General features: G+C 35.4%; 1 protein-coding gene across 5 annotated transcripts in view; it reads left to right on the top strand.

Moving 5' to 3' along the window:
• Positions 1 to 20722, top strand: part of METTL15 (methyltransferase 15, mitochondrial 12S rRNA N4-cytidine) — a 191469-nt gene that overhangs the window by 142004 nt on the left and 28743 nt on the right. For 4 of the 5 annotated variants that reach the window (XM_036109505.2, XM_036109502.2, XM_036109503.2 and 1 more), the window contains exons 4-5: positions 4862 to 5053; positions 9046 to 9224. In XM_036109505.2, the coding sequence (XP_035965398.1) occupies positions 4862 to 5053; positions 9046 to 9224 (371 nt within the window). Of the gene's footprint in view, positions 1 to 4861; positions 5054 to 9045; positions 9225 to 15759; positions 16017 to 20722 lie in introns of those variants that run through there. The other variant, XM_036109508.2, reaches the window with a different exon arrangement.

The raw sequence follows: 20722 nt of genomic DNA, 5'->3' as shown, positions 1-20722 counted from the left end.
CTAAGTGAAATAAGTCAGAGAAAGACAAATGCCATATGATTTCACTCATATGTGGAATTTAAGGAACAAAACAGATGAACATAGGGGAAGGGAAGGAAAAATAAAATAAGATGAAAATTGAGAGAGAGACAAACCATAAGAGACTCTTACCTATAGGGAACAAACTAAGGATTGCTGGAGGGAAGGTGGATGGGAGGATGGGGTAATTGGATGATGGGCATTAAGGAGGGCACTTGATGTAATGAGCACTGGGTGTTATATGCAACTGATGAGTCACTAAATTCTACCCCTGAAACTAATAATACACTATATGTTAAATGAATTTTTAAAAAAGGAACTTAAAAGACTGAAAAGTATTAGGTAACATAAGGCAATGGTCTGAAATAAATTCTGAAACTATTTTGACCTTGGGCTGTATTAATAAAATAACTAGAACAAGAAAAGGCCAGAATTGACTTTATTCTGTGTTGATCATTATGGAATTTAGATCTAGGGACATAGACAAATTGGAACATATTCAGAAAAGAGCAACTAGCATGATGAAAGGGTTTTGTGTGTGTGTGTGTGTGTGTGTGTGTGTGTAGAATAGCAGAAGAAACAAGAGTTGTATGGTTTAGAGAAAAGAAAACTTGAGGAGCATAATAGCTATAATAGTTATGATGTTTGCCATTGTAAGAAAAAAAAGCACTTCTAACTGGCTTTAATAATGAACATAATTTGTGGGCTCATATAACTCAAAAGTTCTGAGACAAGTTGGATTTTAGGTGAGGCTCAATCTAGTGGCCTAGTTAATCTTTCTATTTTGCTTTCTACAGTTTTGACCGAAACTGGCTGCCACTCTCTCTCTTCTTGGGTCAGGATATCTGCTGGCAACAATTAGGGCTATGTGCTTCCTTCATGTCAAGCGAGAGTCTGAAAAACCTTTTTCCTCCTATATAGCTCATTGAAAGAAAGAGTAATTTTCTTTTTCCAAATCCCTAGGAAATATCTCTTGTATCTCATTGGCTAGAATTGTGACACATGCCAATCTCTGAACAAATTACAGGGGCCATAGGGATGGTGTGTGCAAATTAGCATGGCTAATCACAAATCTATGTCTTGAGCTGAGATATTATGTCCATCAGGATTCTCAGGAGGAACAGAACCAGCAGAAGATACACACACACACACACACACACACACACACACACTCGTATATTACATATTGATAAATAGTATATATAAAATATATATTTAAATATATAAATGGTGTGTGTATGTATGTATATCTCCTACTGGTTCTGTTTCTCCTGAGAATCCTGATGGATATAATATATAATATATAAAGGGATTTATTTTAAGGAATTTGCTCACACAATTGTAGGACTGGCAAGTCTGAAATAGATAGGACAGGCCATCAGGCTAGAAATTCTCTGACAGGAGCTGATATTGAAGTCTTGAGGCTGAATTTCTTCTTCTTCTGGGAAACCTCAGTTTTTGCTCTTGGAAAGCCTTTCACCTCATTGGATGAGGTACACCTACATTACTAAAGGTAATGTCCTTACTTAAAGTGAACCGATTATTAACTACATTTACAAAGCAACACCTCGATTAGTGTTTGATTAAATAACTAGGTAATGTAGCCTTGCCAAGTTGACATATAAACCACCATAGATATAATCAGTCTCGCCCAAAATACATGGCTGAAATTTTGAGGTCCTGCTGGAACATAGATTGGCCAACTAAGAGGCTGCCAACAAATATCCCTTACAATGACTAATAGTAGATATGTGAAAGGCTTCCATGGTTGTAGGTTTTCAGTTGTTTTACATAGACTAATATCAAGGGGAAAAAAATATAGAAATGGTGAGGAAACAGTTATCAACTAAAAAATAATTAGCAAAAAACAGTAGTGAGTTCTGATTATTGGAAATGTTCAAACATGAGCCAAATGGTTGTCAGGTAAGGCCTTAAAATTAAAGCCCAATATTATGTGTTCTTGACATCTGGGGAAAATTGGGAGACCTTCCAGTGGCCCAACCACAAGTTCTCCTCCCCACTGTGCTCTCACAGATAAGTTTCCTGAGCCAAAGGACCCTTATTATCAAAGGGATAAGTAAAAATATCTGCTTATCTCTGAGTAGCAGGTTTCAGTTCTCTGCCCATGGAATTACTCAGACAAGCCAATCACATTCTCTCATGGGAACCAAGCGTCACCGGCTCTTTTGATACTTAAAACCTGCTTTTTATAGCCTCTGCTTGCCCACTCTGTTCCTGAGTGCAACCCACATGTAGTCATGCATGGTACATGCTGCCCTCCTCCCCTGGGCTGTAAGGATGTGTGATTAATAAACTGTCAATCTCATCTGTCCAGTGGCCAGGTGCTGTGTTTCAACCATTTCCATAATTCTAGAATGGGAATCCCTCCCTCACCGATGGGGAGAATGGGAGGTGGTTAAAACAGTGACTCTCCCCCTCCCCCACCCCACCCAGCAGTGATGGTGGAGACGGAAAAGATTCAAACATCAGTTAAATAATTGGAATTAGTGATTTGTGAGTTGCTTTCCAACCCCAGTATTCTATTATTTGTGTTCCCAGTGTTAGTATTAGCATTCATTGTGTATTTCCAAATACAGATATAACAATTTATCTTTCTACTATTAGCATCCATCAGATTGTTTCACAAATTATTCATTTACATATTTCTTCCTCTCAGTTCAAAGCTTTGAAAAGCCATGCTTTATTCATCTTTATATACCTTCAATTAACATAATGTCTGATATATAGCAGATAGCCAATGAATTTTTGATGAGTGAATCTGAAAATCAAGTTTCTCCATCAGAATTTGGGGAAAAATTACCAATGAGCAATGAAGTTCTCCTTAAACATAACATCATAGGGGTGCCTGGGTGGCTCAGTCATTAAGTGTCTGCCTTCAGCTCAGGTCATGATCCCAGGGTCCTGGGATCAAGCCCCGCATCGGGCTCCCTGCTCAGCGGGAGCCTGCTTCTCCCTCTCCCACTCCCCCTGCTTGTGATCCCTCTCTCACTGTGTCCTTCTCTGTCAAATAAATAAATAAAATCTTAAAAAAAACAAACAAACCATAACATCATAAATATGAATTCCCCAACACTGTTGAAATCCAAACTTACCCTATCCACCTGTAGATGGAGGGAATAAGGTCTTGGGAGAGTTGCCCATTTTTTCTCCTCATTCCCCATCCAAAATGCATACCAGTTGCCCTAAGGCTTCTGAAGAACCCTGCAGGCAGCATCTCACTTTGTGTAGGAAGGAGAATTAGTATAGCTGCAAGGTGATCCCAACTTCTTGCCTGTCTATTGATTTTGAATGCTCCATTCACTTCAAAATCCCTGGTGAAAGCTAAAACATTATTTCTTCAAGAAGGTATTTATTTTAAGCATAGTTTCATGCTTCATGCTTCAGCTGTGCAGTTGCACAGCACCCCTATCCTAAATTATGGGGAAAATATAGAACAATCTAAAGTGTTTGTCTTGAAGATGTTTGACATATCTTTTTTCTGTGATCTGCGCTTTATTATTTATTGTACTTAAATTGGCTTACTCATTAAATTTATTTTTTATTAACATACAGTACTATATAAGTTTAAGGTGTACAGTGTAATGATTTGACTTACAAATATTGTGAAATGATTACCACAGTAAGTTAGTTAACATCCATCATCTCATATAAATATAAAAAAAGAAAAAAATATGTCTTTCCTTGTGATGAGAACTCTTAGGATTTACTCTCTTAACAGCTACCTATATATCATACAGCGGTGTTAACTGTAGTTGTCATGTTGTATATTACATCCCTAGTACTTATTTAACTTATTTATCTGGACATTTGTACCTTTTGACCACCAATTCTCTTTTCCCCATCTCCTACCTCTGGTAACCACAAATCTGATCTCTCTCTCACTCTTTTTTTTTTTTTAAATGAATTTGGTTTTCTCTCTCTCTTTTTAAGATTTCACATATGACATCATACAATAATTGTCTTTCTCTCTCTGACTTATTTCACTTAGGATAATGCCCTCAAGGGCCATCCAGACTATCACAAATGACAAGATTTCCTTCTTTTTTTAAGGCTGGATAATACTCCATTTGTGTGTGTGAGTGTGTGTGTGTGTGTGTGTGTACGTGTACACAACTTCCTTATTCATCTGTTGATGGACACTTAAGTTGTTACCATGTTCTGGCTATTATAAATAATGCTGTTATGAAAATGGGGTGCAGATACCTCTTCAACAGAATGTTTTCATTTCCTCTAGATATATTTCCAGAAGTGGAATTGCTGGATCATATGTTAGTTCTATTTTTAATGTTTTGAGGAAGCTCTATACTGTTTTCCATAGTAGTTGAACAAATTTACATCCCCACCAACAGTGCACAGTTCCCCTTTCTCCACATCCTCACCAGCATTTGTTATCTCTAAATTTATTCTTTTGATAAATGATATATGCTTCTTTTCCTGACCCATAGATTTAAGATTTTTTTTTTTGGAAAAGAGTTTATTTTGTGCAAATGAGTAAGAGATTTTTTTAAAAGAACTATGAATGACCTGGTCTGACAAAGGAATTTTGCAAATTCGTGAACTTACTGTATACCTTCACAGAATATACAATAAACTGTTTATTAGCAAAAATAAAATTATATTAATTCACCTCTGGTGTTGAAACCAAGGATGTAAAGTTTCCATTTCCATATGTCTTTATATAGTACCAAGAATGTGATTGGTCCTTACTAAATACATATTGGTTAAATAAGCTAATAATAGGCTGTGCTTCCTTCCATTGATCATAGACCTTAAGAATTTAATATAACAAAGTCTTTTCTCCATCTCCTGGGTTTATTCACAGTAAACAGATCCGAGCTATGCTAGGCCAGTTCAGCCAGGCAGAAGCCTTATTAATGAAAGCTGGAGTGCAGCCAGGGACTTTGGATGGAGTTCTTTTGGATCTTGGGTGTTCCTCCATGCAACTTGATGCTCCTGAAAGAGGTTTTTCCCTCCGGAAGGACGGCCCCTTGGACATGAGAATGGATGGTGGCAGGTGAGTATCGATAAAGCATTTCTCCTCACAACAAGAAATCAATTTTGCAGAAACACTCTGGATTTAATTTCCTTTTAAGACTGCAGAATTCCCATCACACACCCACACCTAACACTATCCATACATAATAAATCAGTTTTGTTTGCTAGTCATTATAGACTTTAGTGTTTCTCTAGATTTGAGATTCTAAAAGAAAAATCATTGCTATCTTTACACAAAATAGTGAAGAGGATAACTTTCATATTATCTTTTTTATAGATACAATATGAGCCTTTAGGCTACAAACAGTATTGATAAATGTGACACTGAAACAATGGATCCATTTCTATCCAGGCCCAACTATGCCTATTGTGAGATGTAAAAGGAATTATATTTAATGCATATTCTTTTGAATATTGAATAAAATGCAAGATTCTGGAGGTCAGCAATTGTATGTTTTGTCCTGTCTCTTGTACAGTCACTTTGGTTTAACCTTCTCCAGAGAAATTACAGTTTATGGTACTGTATCAACATAGTACTATGTATAGGACAGCTTTACACCTCCTCTTCATTCCTCACCACCCTGGAAAGTTTGTTCTCCATTATTCAAGGAAGTGCACATAACACAAAGAGGATCACATTCTAGTAAAGTGTGGGATAAGTTCTTTTAAACCTAAATTAATTTTTAAAGCTTAGATTAGCACTTGTCTCTATCCCTAACACTGGCTCAGGGACGGAATAGCCTGTATGTACAAAGCTTAACCGTGTTTTTCTTCCTCATTTCGTGCCCCACCACCACTGCCAAATTATGTATCACAGCCCCCACCTTTGGGAAGCTTACCTTCTAAGAGGAATATTAGATTTTCTTATTTCTAAATAAGCAAACCATTCTGTTACTGTTACTAATCTGCAGTTCTAACCTGCACAAACATTTCTACTGAGACAAATAGATTTTCCAAAATGTCTTCCAATCTATTAGAAGGACCTGTATATAAGAAATTTAATGTCCTGTTTAAGTCAGCAAATTAATATTGAGTTGACTTTGACTTCTTTCCCATAAAATGCTTTGTTCAATGGTAATTATTCACATATAGCCTTTTCCCCATGTTTTGATATGACCTGGTAACTAGGATTGTGACCCATACTTGTTGGAACCTTTTTGTTCTGAATCTTACACTTTCTTTTGCACAAGTTGGCATTCATAGGATGAAGAATGTGCTTATAAAAGAAAATAATGAAAATCCTTTAAAAAGCAGTGACTAATAGTAAAGGTCAAATATCTTTTCATGTTTGGAGATTGAGGTTGTTGTGTAGAGGTAATAAAATGTCAAGCAAATTTCTGCTGTTCCTATGTCTTGTTAAAGGAGGATGCCTTCTGAAATACAATGAACAAAGTTTCTAGTTAATGGTAGTAAATCCCCATATTGTTAATATAAAGACTTTTCAGCAAATTGTAGTCTGTGAATCAGGGTTCTTGAAGTTTTCCCCTAAGAACCTGAAAATAAAATTGCCCTTGAGCATTAAACTCTAAGTCAATACATAATGGATGAGATTAGAGTTGAGCAAATATATCTTAAAAAGCAGGGTGGCTTCCAGGTAGATAGCATCGACTGTATAACCGAATCATTGCAAGTATATCCAGTACTTGATCCAAGTGGTGTTACGGGGCGAGGGAGTCCACGCCAAAAAATATGGCCAGTCAGATCCTGGAAGCTAATATATCTCTGTGATGAAGGTAGATGCAAGAGGCTTTCCTAACCTGTTGCCATTTAACATTGGACTCGTATAGCATAGTTTAGTCTGTGCTGTCCTGATGTCAACAACAGATCTCAGATTACAAAAGGTTCTCACGTAGCAAAGAGAAACACAGCTTCAAGGACTCGCGGGTCTAATTCTGTTGTCAGTTGTATTCTTCACTGGAAATTAATAAATTGTCACTTGTGTTAATATTTTCTTTCTGTCTTTAGTGCAGTTATTTTAAATCAGTGATTTCTGGAGAACCGACAAGATCTCTCACCTGTTAATTTGGGGGCGGGGGGCAGATTTTGTATCTTGACTTCACTGTGAATGCCTATTCTGAAGTCTCCTAGCAGCCTGTCGGCTTTTCATTGTTGCCCCTTTTGTAAATGGAAACTTCTACATTGCTATTCAGTGTTAACATGAGGGTAAAATAAAATTATGCCCATTATCCACTGAACTATATTTGAGCAAAATGCTGTTTAATGGTCTTACTTAAAAGTAGAAAGGTATTATAAGAAACTGCTAAGTACATCTGTACTAATCTTAGAGTTGTCCTGGTAGAGCTGGACTATATCCTGTGGGTCTGAATTTACTATCATTAATAAGGTTCATTTCACTGCTCAGTGGTTTGGACAGTTGAACACACAGCTACGTAAGATCTAGCTAGGATGTTGTCCATTAGGCTAAGGATGATGGGCAAATCTAGGAATGGGCAAGATCTGGGACACAGACATTCATTGAGCTTCTGTATGCCAGACATTCTACTATCTATTTTACAATTGCATGTACTCTTAATTCTTCCAACAATTCTATGAGGAAAGCATTGTTATTTCGTTTTACAGGTTAGAAATTGGGGTTTCAGTAGGTTAAAAAACTTACACAATATGAATAGCAAGTCTGGGATTCTAACCTCAGTTGATCTGACTCTAAAGACCAAATCTTTATCCTTAAAGCTATTATTGAAGGAACAAAGGCTATTGAGATGGAAACAGGGCTACCTTATAGGATGTTCATTAGTCTGGGGGTACCATGGTAGCCAAAAAAAAATGAGTCAGATCTGGAAAGCAAGGTTTTATTCTCTCTCTGTGTGACTCTCTTTCATACACACACACACACAGACACACACACACACATACACACGTACACACACACACACAGAGTAAGACAGAGAGAGGGAGGGAGAGGTCATGGCAAAATAGGGCAAAAGCCAAACACAACAACAAAATTTTCTCCTGGAGGCACTAGGCATGTTAACAAGGTGCAGTATAATATTTTTAAGAAGGGATTCAGGTGTTTCTTCACAGCCCCACTGTGGTATAGTCTTTAGGTCTTAAAGCTACCATATCCTTATTACTTAAAGTCCTCACAGTGTGATACTGACAATCAGTCCAACACATTAACTACAGGAGTAGTAACTGTACTGTTAACAAAGCTATCTTACTAATAAGTAAGGTCTCAGTTGGTTCATCACTTAGAATTCCTTCACACATTTCCCTAAAGGAAGGTAAACTGGAATGAATGGTCTGACAGAGTGAATGCTATTTGCTACTACTGTGATCTATTCTATTTGGCTAGAGGTTGTTTTTTCTTTGTCTCCTGCACCTGAAATTACCATCTCAGGCTTGTTTAGTACTGTTTCTTGATTACTAAGTTTTACCCCATGGTGACTTTAGTCATGGGTTTATAAACCAATATCATTAAACATTGGAAATAACATACATTATTACCATTAAGGTTGTTCAGTTTTTTGTGAGGGAAACAGACTGGGAGTATCTTCTTGTATAGACTTTCTAAGTTCAATTTGTGCTCCCATATAAGTACTCAGTTACTTTATAATCTCAGAATTAAGTTCCTGAGATATAGGCGCCTTTAAATATCTGTCCGTATCTTGTATCTTCTTATAGTGAAAAACAAAATCAAGCAGTAATTTAAATTTTGAACAAGCTAAATCCAAACATTTTCCATTATTTTAGTTTAGGGGAAATCTGCATTAGTAATAATAACTTCTTTGTGAATTAAAGGTTAATAAAATATTTTAATTTCCTGCTGCCCTTGACCTTGATGAATGTCACACACAATCCACTATTGCTCTTATGATAGGTATTTGAAATGGAAAATCTATTTCATTTGTTTAAGATTTCAGTCTCTGACTTTAAATAACCTCAGACGTTCTCTTAGACTCTGTGTGTATGCCTGACTTCAGTACTCTGAAATTTCACCTCTTGTCAATGAAAACTGACGTCAGCAAACTAATTGGCTCTTCTTGTGCGTAGGTACCCTGACATGCCCACCGCAGCTGATGTTGTGAACGCTTTAGATCAACAGGCACTTGCATCCATCCTGAGAACATACGGGGAGGAGAAGCATGCCAAGAAAATCGCTTCAGCAATCGTTCAGGCACGCAGCCTTTACCCCATCTCCAGAACCCAGCAGCTTGCCAGCATCGTTGCAGGTACCCTCATTAATTCTGAACAGTGTCTGAGAGAGAAAAAAAAAAAAAAAAAATATATATATATATATATATATATATATATATAAATCCCCCAAACTCCCAGAGGGATTCATTTGTACTTAAAATCATGCAGGATAGAATCTTGTGTATCCTTCTCTCCATACCAGCTTTCTTTTGGTTTTGCAAGCTTCTCCCCTCCAACACCTCTCCCCCACACAATTTAAGAAAATACACTATAGTTGCTGATTAGTTGAACAATAGATTTTTTTTTTTTTTTTATAGAGGTAATTTATCATTTGTGCCTACCAAGGTGAAATGTGGAATGACAAGAGTGGAAGAATTTCTTGATCCATCACAGTGGTTGATAAGCATTCTGTATAAGATCTGACATTACCTCTCTTAGTTTCACATTTCTGCATTTTAATATTTTGGGCAAAAGGAGAATTGCATTGCCCAACTGCTAAAATAAAATCCAGTGACTCATACATCTATTCTAAACAACCAGCTAACAAAGGGTATGTGATGTATAGGTTATTCCACTTTGTGAATGCTAACTAAATCAGCCTGAGGGGCTTATTGAAATATTTCATCTTTTGTGCTGTTTGCCACCATAAACCTCTTGAACTTAAGTCTAGCTAGGAGGCGCTTTATTATAACCTTTCTGTTTGAAGCCAAAGTTGTTTCACAGCTGTGTTCCGTGATGAAAGTTTTCCAAGGCAAAAATACAACTCCTGCAGTTATTTAACAGAATTCCAGTGTTAAATTCTTCATCTTGTTGGGCCATCTGAAACCCTACATCATTTTTATTTACCAAATGTATTAGGATTTCTTTTCAGTGGCTCCTGTTAAGTTACTTAAGTAGCTAAAGAAGTAGTGAAAATGAATAATTGTGTAGCTTATAAAAAGAACCTAATATTAGTTGCCTCTATCTTAATATTATGTATAGTTTAAGGAATAAAACTTGATTATAAATTCATTCAGATGAAGATTTAGAGATCATATAGCAATTGTTTTATGACATAATTTAATAAAACTCTATTTTACTTAGGATAATAAAATATAGAGTTGGCCAAGTCTTTAAATTTTTTAAGCTTTATACACACCTCAAGGCCTTTCCAACTTACCACTGAGATTCCTGTAGTCAAGTAAGAGCAAAATTCTTATAGGTTATATGATCATAAAATATTCCATGGTATTTTTTCCCAAAAAGAGTTTGTATTAGCACACTGCATTAATTTGCCCTCTGTCTTGTATCCCTTTCTTTCCACTCTATACTCACTAACCATTACTACCTTACCTTACCCTTTTCTGTCATTCTTTAGCTGTATATGTTGTTCTCTGTCTCCCATATTTTTTACATGAGAAAATCCAGAATTTTCTAGTGCTGAAAATGAGGATCAGGGCTAAGGGCATCCTAGAGATCATCCAGTCAAAAAACCTCATCTGATAACTGAAGAAACTGAGCCTCAGGGAGGGTCAGTGGTTTCCTCCAAGGTAGACAGCCTAGTTAATGGCAAAGTCCGTACTAATCTAGAATTTGGAAGCTCATGAATTTGAGGCATAACTGGGAATTTGCCTTTAAGATACTGAGTTAACTTTTTTGTCTCAGGGTCTTAATCTGCAAACTTGGGGTAATAACACTGTGGCATTACACAGAAATTATATCAAGACGTAGAATAGGAACAGTTTAAGTATTTTCAGAAAGATTATGATGTGAAAAACATATTAGGGCTATGAGAAATGATATCATAAAAATGAGAATATTCATATATGTGTAGAATTAAATAAATGCCATTAAAAGATTGAGTTCCCCATAATGAGTCCTTTTTTATGGCTCAAATCAACCCATAATAATACAAATCTACTGATGATATAATTCTGTGGAAAAGGGAAAAACAGAAAAAAAATGGGTTTGCATTTTGTGCTCTTTTATTCAAAAACCATTTTGGGAGAGGATGCTATATACCAGGCATTATACTGAGTACTAACAGTGGAAGGGGGGAGCAGATCAGAGCCTCTATTCACAAAGTTTACTGACTGGTAAGTGGCTGAATAAAAACATAGTATAGTAAACATGGTTCTTCTACTTATAGTGGAAATCCCCTTATTTATCATAGTCTGAAGTTATGATTGTGTGGGTAATAGAAAAAGTTGGTACATGTGGAGAATTATAGAACCTATACATATTTATATATATGGAGATGCTCGGGTCCTAATTGCAGTTCTGCAAAGTCCATTCTTACATAAACCACAACCATGGTGTATCTTCTACAGCTCTGATTTTATTTTTATTAAAGTAAAGTTAGAGTTTAAAGGTACTTACAGAGCAATCTGAACATATTTTCTAGATTTTTATAATTTTTCAATCTTTCATAATTACCTCATGTACATCTAATTTGATTGCATTTTTTACATGACTTACCTTTATTGAGAGTCTCCAAAGTGTCTATGTTAGTTTTCATGAGAACAGCAGATGTCTTTCATTTTGCATTCATATTTCACCAGTTTATGTAATATTTGATTAAATTAATTAATGGCAAAAGTAAGTGCTCTGGGCTATAAGGGTATAGCTCTTTTGGTGGGAGCAGAACTGTATAGGAATGCTCAGAGTAAAATACTACCCTGAGACACTTGAACAGAGAAAGGGATTAATTTGTCAAGTCTCTTAAATAGAAGTCTCTTAAGAGAGCTACTCATAGAGGAAATATGGAAAGCAATGGAGGGCCCAGTAAGGTTCCTGTATTAGTTTTCTAGTGCTGCAGTAACAAAGTACCACGCATTTGGTGGCTTAAAATAACAGAAATTTATTCTGTCACAGTTCTGGAGGCTAGAAGGCCAAAGTCAAGTTACCAGCAGGGCTCTAGGGGAGAATGCCTCCTTGACCATTCCTAGTGTCTGGCAGTTGCAAGCAATCCTCGGTGTTCCTTGGCTTGTATATGTATCACTAAGTCTCTGTCTCCACTATCATGTGGGATTCTCCCTGTACATGTTTTTGTGTCCAAATTTTCCTTTTATTATAAGGACATCAGTTGTATTGGATTTAGGGCCCAACCTAATAGAGTATGTCCTCAACTTGAATGATATCTGCAAAGACCCTATTTCCAAATAAAGTTATGTTCACAGGTTCCTGGTAAACACAAACTTTGGGGGACACTATTCAACCTGGTACAGTTCCTAAGCAATATCTTTATTTAACAAACATGTATTTTGGCAGGCTATAACATGCTATGACTATATTCAGACATCTTTTCTGGTTCTAATAAAATCATACTAAGTATGTCCAAAATTATCAAGCACTCTGGGAAATATGCCACATAGTAAAGCCCATATATTGATGGAAATATAAATCACTTCCTTTACTTTCAAAAAGCTAATAATCCATTAGGACAAGGAAGACCATGACACTTGTAATCACAATATACTTAGTGGAATTACATAATAATTTAAGTGATTAAGTTGTAATTTGTAAAACCTAAAGCCTAGTGCCTTTTGCTAGTACAAGTAACTACAGTTCCAGTACTCTTCCAATATCATGTAAGCACCAAAAGACAGGTTTGAGGCTGCGGTTTGGAACAGGACACTTACAACTACCATGAATTACTTTGTAAATTACCAAATTAGTAATTTATCATTCCAAAAACAACCCGTGGGACTTCACTATTCATACACACTATTTAGAACTACTAGCCAGAAATTTTAATATTAATATCTAACACATGTTAGTGTTCTCTCCAAAAATAATTCATAAATAACAAATCACATTTTGTTAAGCCTAGTTTATGTTCTAATACAGTTATAACTAAAAAGTTAGATTTATGAAATCTAAGACCTGAAAATGACCTGGGGGACTAATTTAATGTAGAACCAAACTCTTCCTCACCTCTAATAAATGGTCATCTTGCTTTAGCCTTGTCATCTCCATCTGTTTTACTCCCCTTGTATTTCTGTGATGAGGAGCACATTTCAGTCTGAAATTGCTAGTTCTATAAATAGAGACCTAAAGTCTTTAGAAAGCATGAATTCCTTAGAATAAAATCCAAATTCTTTTACATGGTTTGCAAAGCTTTTCATGGACCAGCTCTTACCTGTCTTTTCATTTTCATCTTTCTTGCTCTCCACAATAATCTCTGTCCTAACCATACTAAAGTTCTTACAGTCTCGTCTTTCCAGCACACCATAGTCGCTCTCACTTACAGGCCTTGTGTATTATTAACATTAACACTAAAGTGCCCAACCCCTATCCTTTCCTACCGCTAGTGCCGGCTCATCCTTTTGAGCGTAAGTGAGGTGTCACTTCCTCCAGGAGGTTTTTTCTAGCTCTACACAGATTGGTTGAGATGCTCTCCTCCATGCTCCTGCAGCACTGCATTTCCCTGTCACAGCACTTCCACTGTTGTATTGCCTGCTTCCTATTTAACTTCTCTCCTAGACCTATACTGTCTAGTACAGTTGCCAGTAGCCACATGTGTCTATGGAACTCTTGAAATGTGGCTGCTCCTAATTGGAAGATCATATATGTAAAATACACACCTTAACTTGAAAAAAGAATTTAGTGTATCTCGAAAATGTGTATGTTCATCCTGTGTTGAAATGGTCATATTTTAGAAATTATTGGGTTACATACAATATTAAAATTAACTATACCTGTTTCTTTTTACTTTTTTAAGGTGGCTATAGAAAATTTTAAGTAATATATGTGTATTGTATTATATTTTTATTGGATGGTCCTGCTCTAGATGATAAGCACTGTGAGGGCTCTGTCATGACTCTCTTACTCATCACTGTACCCCCAGTGCTTAGCATAGTTTTGGCCTTTGGAAGGCATTTGGTAAATACTTTTCAAAGTTAATGTATAAAATAAATAGATCAGGAAGGTTCTGGTTTTATAAAGTTGGTATTCAGTGAAATAACATCAGTGGAACTAAACAATTGGTGTTCAGTCTTGGAGGTCATAAACGGTGATTCCCTCCATACCATTATGCTCTAATAACACTAACACTAAAGTACTCAAGTAAATTAGGAAAAGCACATTGCCTTCCCAGTACTTTCGTTTATTCATCTTCAGGCTGAAATGATATTTTTCCTCCCTTATTCTTTAGAGATGCTGTGAAAAAAAAAGAAAACTAATAAAATATTTTTATTAATTAAGAATTTTTAATGGGAAACGATACATATAAAAATCTCTCAAGCTTTCCAGGAAAAAGAAGATTTATGTACTTAATTTTGTAAAAAAAAAAAAAAAATGTGATCTAGATTTTACAGAATGTATATTTGAATTATGTAGTCTTAAAAATGTAGTCATTGGTTCTAGACATGCCTCTGAATATTTTGTCAAAAGGCTGTCCATATTTTATTCCATATTCCATTGCTCTTTCCATTCTCTGGATCCATCAAGGGAAATTTAATTATTAAATTAAATTTAGTTTAATGAAGAGATTTTACTTCAAGTCCTGGTTCTGCAGCTTGCTTTCTATGTAAACTCGAACAGTTCTAGGCCTTATCTTTCTCATCTTGAAATGGAAATGAATAGTATTTATGAAAATGATCATTTGTTACTTTGTTCATAACCCTACTATGTTTTGCTTAAATTAATACTGAAATTCACTGGGCTCCTGGGTGCCCGGTCGTTAAGCGTCTGCCTTTGGCTCAGGTCATGATCCCGGGGTCCCGGGATCGAGTCCCACATCGGGCTCCCTGCTCAGCAGGAAGCCTGCTTCTCCCTCTCCCACTCTCCCTGCTTGTGTTCCTGCTCTCGCTATCTCTCTCTCTGTCAAATAAATAAAATCTTTAAAAAAAAAAAAAAAAAAAGAAATTCACTCACAGTTTTCAAGTTCATGCCAGAATCAAAGTATGCTGATCACTTTTCAGATCATTGAGATTTAGATTCAAATTCACAAAAATAGATAATCAATGCATCGATAATCAAGAAGTGGCAGAAGGCTTACAATATCAATTTTTGAATGTGAACAAGGAGGGGGATAAGCTTCTTAGATATGTTTGGTTCTTGTTGATTAAATATATAGACTTATTATTCCCTGACTGAAACTTTTATGTAACCTTTATTCTGACTCATGAACTGGGTACATGGCCAGAGCTTAATGAATGCTTGTTGAACAAATAAATCAATAAAAAGATGTGTACATTCCCAGCCAAAGGAAAATGAAAATCCAGGGGAAAAAAAAGTATAAGTTGTTAGGTATTACTGAGAATCAATTGTACTCTGCCCTTCACACTGAAGAGGGGGGAGACCCAAGAATCAAAGTATTCAGTATAAATTAAAACAGCTTGAGGAATAAATTGAGACTCTCCAGGACATGGATCAAAAATTCTCAAGTTCTTTGTCTGATTCTGCTATTTATTTGCTCTGTGAACTTGAGTTAGTTACTTATCCTCTCTGATCCTTATTTCCTCATCTGGAGAAAAAGAATAACTAATTCTTGCTATGACCGATAAATGAAATAGTATATAAGAAAGTTCCCTGTGAATTTTAAAGTGCAAATACAACCGTAAGCATTTTCTTTTTCTCTCTATCCAGACCTGGGGTGATCCAGGGAGCAAACAGGTACACTAGTCAGAACCATGACTGTGGTCTTATACCAGCAAATACCTATCCACAGCCAAACAGTGTGATCTGTGATAGGCTGATTGCTTCAGTCCAAGATGTTCTTCCCTTAGGGATTATGTGACTTTTAGAAAAAAAGAAGAAGAATCTTTTGCTGCGTCAGTACGTATAAGGTATATCTCTCCACAGTAAGCAATAATAGCTTACACCTCAGCTTGTATCCGAAATCATCTTTTTTCCAGCGAAGTTTTGTTAATCTGGAGAGAAACATTCAAAGTACAAAATAAATAAAGTGCAGCATTCGTTAAGAAACAGTCATTGCCATCAAATTTTAGCAGAACTGTTTCCTGATGAAGTTAATCAGATTAGTTTGCCATCCCTTTATTGTTTTAATAACCTACGTGTTGCTTCCTCCATCTTCCCCAAAAAGCACTCTGGATACTGCATTGCCATGATTAAGAAATAAATGAAGATGTCAGAGAGTTCGATTGTCACTCTGGTGGAAAATGGTGTGGTCAAACCTACAGTCAAATTTGGATGGCTTGCCAGTGAGTCATAGTTCTCATTGTCACCGCCTATGATAATGCACTTATTCTGTCATTTAAATCTCTTGAGTTCAATCTGTTATACACTGTGTACATTAGTATGGTAACTTCATGCCAACTAAATTATCAAATGACATTTCATAAGTAAACTTATTTCTTATTTTAATAAGTAATCTTTCCAAGAGACATTCTGTACAAGAAGCCCAACTCAGAAGAGAATGAAATGTGAAAAAGAAAGAAAGAAAAAGAAAGAAAGAAAGAAAGAAGGAAACCTGAAAATCTTTTCCTTCTAAAAAAATCTGGCAATTCTCTGTTTGAAGTAACAAGTGGGGAGCCAGGATTGCTCTAATCCCAAGTAACTGTGGCCCAAGCCTAATTTAATGATGATGATGATGATGATGATGACAACAATAAATGCTAGCTAACACTTACTGAGCAAATATGAGACACTATCCTAAATTATTTTTATGTATTAACTCAGTCCTCACCAATAATCCATAAGGTGGGTACTGTTTTTATCCCTATTTACACATGAGTAAACTGAAGCACAAAGAATCTAAGTAATTTGTCTCTTGTCAAGTGGAGCTGGAATTAGAAGCTAGTAATCTTACTCTAGACCCTGTGCTCTTACTTAGGACACTACCCTAGATCATTTTCTTATGATTAAGGTACAGTATGAACTGTTGCTGGAGAATGCTGACAGCTCAGTCTTCCAGGATCTCACATACTCATATGGGATACAGTCATAAAAGCAGCTCACTCTGTCACCCTGTGATAAATGCTGTATGTAATAGAGTAATGAACAAAAAGGCATGAGAACCCATGCCTTTTCAATGTGGTGAGAGGGTTTGAGTTATTGGGGAGAGGGGTTAGGTAGAAGTTACAGAAAGGAGACCTTTGAGTTGAGTCTTTTAGGAGAAGTGATTGCTATTTATAGAAGAGTCCCTTGCACCCAGTAGATACTCATTAACTGCAAAAGTGAAATAACAAATGAATAAATAAATGAAGAAGCAGGTAGGATTTCAGAGGGCTGAGGGGAGTAGAAGACAGGCAAATTCAGGGTCCAATCCCAGGACCCAATAGAATTCTAAATCCCTGGAATTCCTTCCCATTATCTTGGTTGGTATCCACTATCCTAATTGTGACCTTGAGTTGGGTCAGGTTTTTAGAAAATAGTTCGGCATAATCACATTCTCTAAGTGTTACTGATTATGGCTGAATTTCAGACTGCTTCTATGGAACAAGAGAAGGGAAATACTTCATTGCTCCATTTCTTATTATTTTATATTTTGTGTACTTGTACAAGTGAAAATTAAAGTGATCTGCTGGCATTGTATGTTCTGCACATAGCAGTTTTCACATTGGTATTAATTTTGTAAAGATGTGTATAAATAGCCTGGCCATCTTATCCTTCTCTTTATTGATTAAAAAAGAAGAAGAAAGATTATTTGTTCCTGAACTACTTATTCAGAAGTCTTAAGAATCTGGTGCTACATATTTACAAGAGCTTTCAATTTAAGAATTAAGATCAGGCAGTCTTCTATATTAATTGTGCTACCATCTTGATTTTGAGATTGACATGTATCAGATCTCGTCTACATGGGAAGTATAATAACATGTCTTTACTTCACCATTAAAGTACTGAGAGGATCCATGATGTGCAGTGCTTTTCCTAAAAGGAGGTTTCAGACATTAGCCATTATATTTGTATGTTGGGAACATTTTTTTGAAGACAAGCATCTGCTTTCATTTTCAAAGTTTAAGTGTTTAAATCATCCCAAAAGAATGTCAAAGAGAACCCCAAATGTTAATAGGTTGATAAAGATCAAAGATTATATATTTCTAGGGCTAAGAGGGGGGAATAGTGAATGAAAGAGTAGTTTTGATGTCCAAGCTTTAATCATAACTGAAAACTAACGAAAATACTTCCAAATTCTTTTCTCTTATATCTTTTGCTTTGTGCCAAAGTTGAGAAATTTTGGACTATCTGGAAAAGATATTCCTAGGAATTTAAAAATAAAATGAGTCTATATTAATTTTTCATATCTTTTATATATGTAACTTTTTTGTGTCTTTCCCCATCTTTTTATTTTTGCCAAGGATATAGCAGTTTTGCCATTTCCCAAACATTGTAATTTATTTTACCCATTTATTCTTTATGGGACTATATATTGCTTCACATATTTTTAATTACTTGGAATCTCTTCTACCATATTGTAAATCAGAGAACATATATTCTCCCCTTATGTTTGCAGATAGCACACAGTAAGCAATAGGAAATACTTGCTGACTTCCTATATTCTCATAATGCATAATTATTCATTTAATGGCTTTATCAGCTGGACTAACTCTTTGAGAGTAAAGCTTAGATATATCTTTTTCATTGTTATATTCTCAAGACCTGATACAGCGTTTGGCTTATAATAGATATTTAGTTACTATTTCTTGAATGAATAAATCAATGTCCATTTCTTTGTAGTTCTTGTGATGTTTAGAAAGTGGATGAGACCAGAGAGAGCTAATAAACAAAGTCTTACAACCAACTAATGTCTTCAGCAATAGGCACTTTTTATTGTTAGGTAGACTCAGACCTATAATAATAAGAGAAACTGTCATTATTTTCTTGACATTGTAATGTCTTTCCTGTTCTCTAAAGGGTAAATCACGTTCAATATGTCATACAATACTGGGCCAGTCTTCTGTATTTTCAGTTTCCTCATTAGCAAAGCAGGTACTTTGACCTAACATTGAGATGAGACGCATTTCATGTATACATTACATATTCATTTAATCATCAAGTATTTATTGTGAGTCCATTTCCTGGTAGGTACTAATGAAGTTGCATAAATGATTAAGACAAAGTTCTCATCTTCTAAGAATTAAAAAAAAGTGATTTTCCCTATTTAGATAGTAGTCTTCATAGTTAGTGTTTATTTGGATATATCAAATGTTTACTTTTTTTTTTTTTTTTTTCTTAGCATACGCTTCCCACTCCTTTCTGGGATCAGTTTTCTTCTTACCCAAGTATATATTTTGATATTTTCAGTGAAGATCTATGAGTGATACATTATCATAGCTTGTCTAAAAATATCTTTATTTTGCCCTCACTTTTGAATGATAATTAGTTGAGTATAGAGTCAACAGGTTTGTGATTATTTCCACTCAGTACTCTGAAGGTAATATTTTATTGTCTCTTGACATTTAGTATAGTTGATGGAAAGTCTAATTGTCATTATTTTATGGTTGGTCTTTTTCTTTCTCTGGCTACCTTTAAAAATTTTCCTGTCATTGATGTTTAATTGTGATGTGCTTGGTTGTGATTTTGTTTTTATTGGTCATTAATGAAACAGAATGAACTTCTTTAATATTTCTCCATTTCTGGAAATATCAGACATTATATCTTTCCATATTTATTTCCCCTACTTTCTTGACTCCTGGGCAGCAGTTATTACTCACCATGTCTCTCATATTTTCTGTGTCTTTGTCTCTCTGTGTTACAATCTAGGTAAAATCCTTCCCTGGTTCACTAAGGCTCTCTTAAAGAGATAGCTAATCTGCTGTTTAACCTATTTGTTGAATTTTTAAAGTAGGAACTAGTTGTTCCTACAAGTTCTATTTTTAAAAAATACTGTTGTTCTTATTCTTTCATTATAATCTCTATCAATTATTTTAAATCTTAATTTATTTTAAATATAGTAAATACATGTAGTTATTTCATATTTGTGCTCATTTGTTCTGTTATCTCCAGTTCTTCCTATTTATTTCACCTGCTGATTTTATACACACACACACACAAACACGTATATGCATAAATGTATAAGGTGTGAACATATCTTCAGTGGGTTTTACATACACACCCATCCCCTTTAGGAACCCTGCTTACTTTGTTTATTTGTTGTGGTTTAATGCTTGCTTCTTCCTTTTTTCCTTCCTCTTTTCCACCTGATCATCTATCTGCTATGCGAAAAGTAAGTTAGGCTATTGAGGTTGTAGAAATCAAAGACACATTTAGGCAGACTTAAGTAATAAAGGGTTATTATAAGCTATATGTGATAATAAGAAGGAATTATTATAAAGCTATTCATGTTAATAAGAAAGACAGTTATCTGAGCTGCACAGTGAGGGTTCTGAAAGACTGGAAGATAACTCAAATGGTTGTTCAGGATACTACACAATTTTGCAACTAAACTATCATGTTGCAGCCTCAACAGGAAACATCTTTGTTTCTCTGTTCTAGTAAATTATCATTATTTCGGTTTGGCTATTCTCTATGTCTAGCTTTTATGACTAACTTTTTTTCTAGGATTACTAGTTTCTGCTTACTCAGATCTTTTCTTTCTTGTTTTTACTTTCTCATGGCTTCTACTTATATAATCTTCTACTGTGTGCTT

This window comes from Halichoerus grypus, chromosome 11, assembly GCF_964656455.1.
Source record: "Halichoerus grypus chromosome 11, mHalGry1.hap1.1, whole genome shotgun sequence".
Lineage (NCBI taxonomy): Eukaryota > Metazoa > Chordata > Mammalia > Carnivora > Phocidae > Halichoerus > Halichoerus grypus.
The sequence above is the reverse complement of the archived record's forward strand: the minus strand, read 5'-3'. Positions and strand labels throughout refer to the sequence as shown.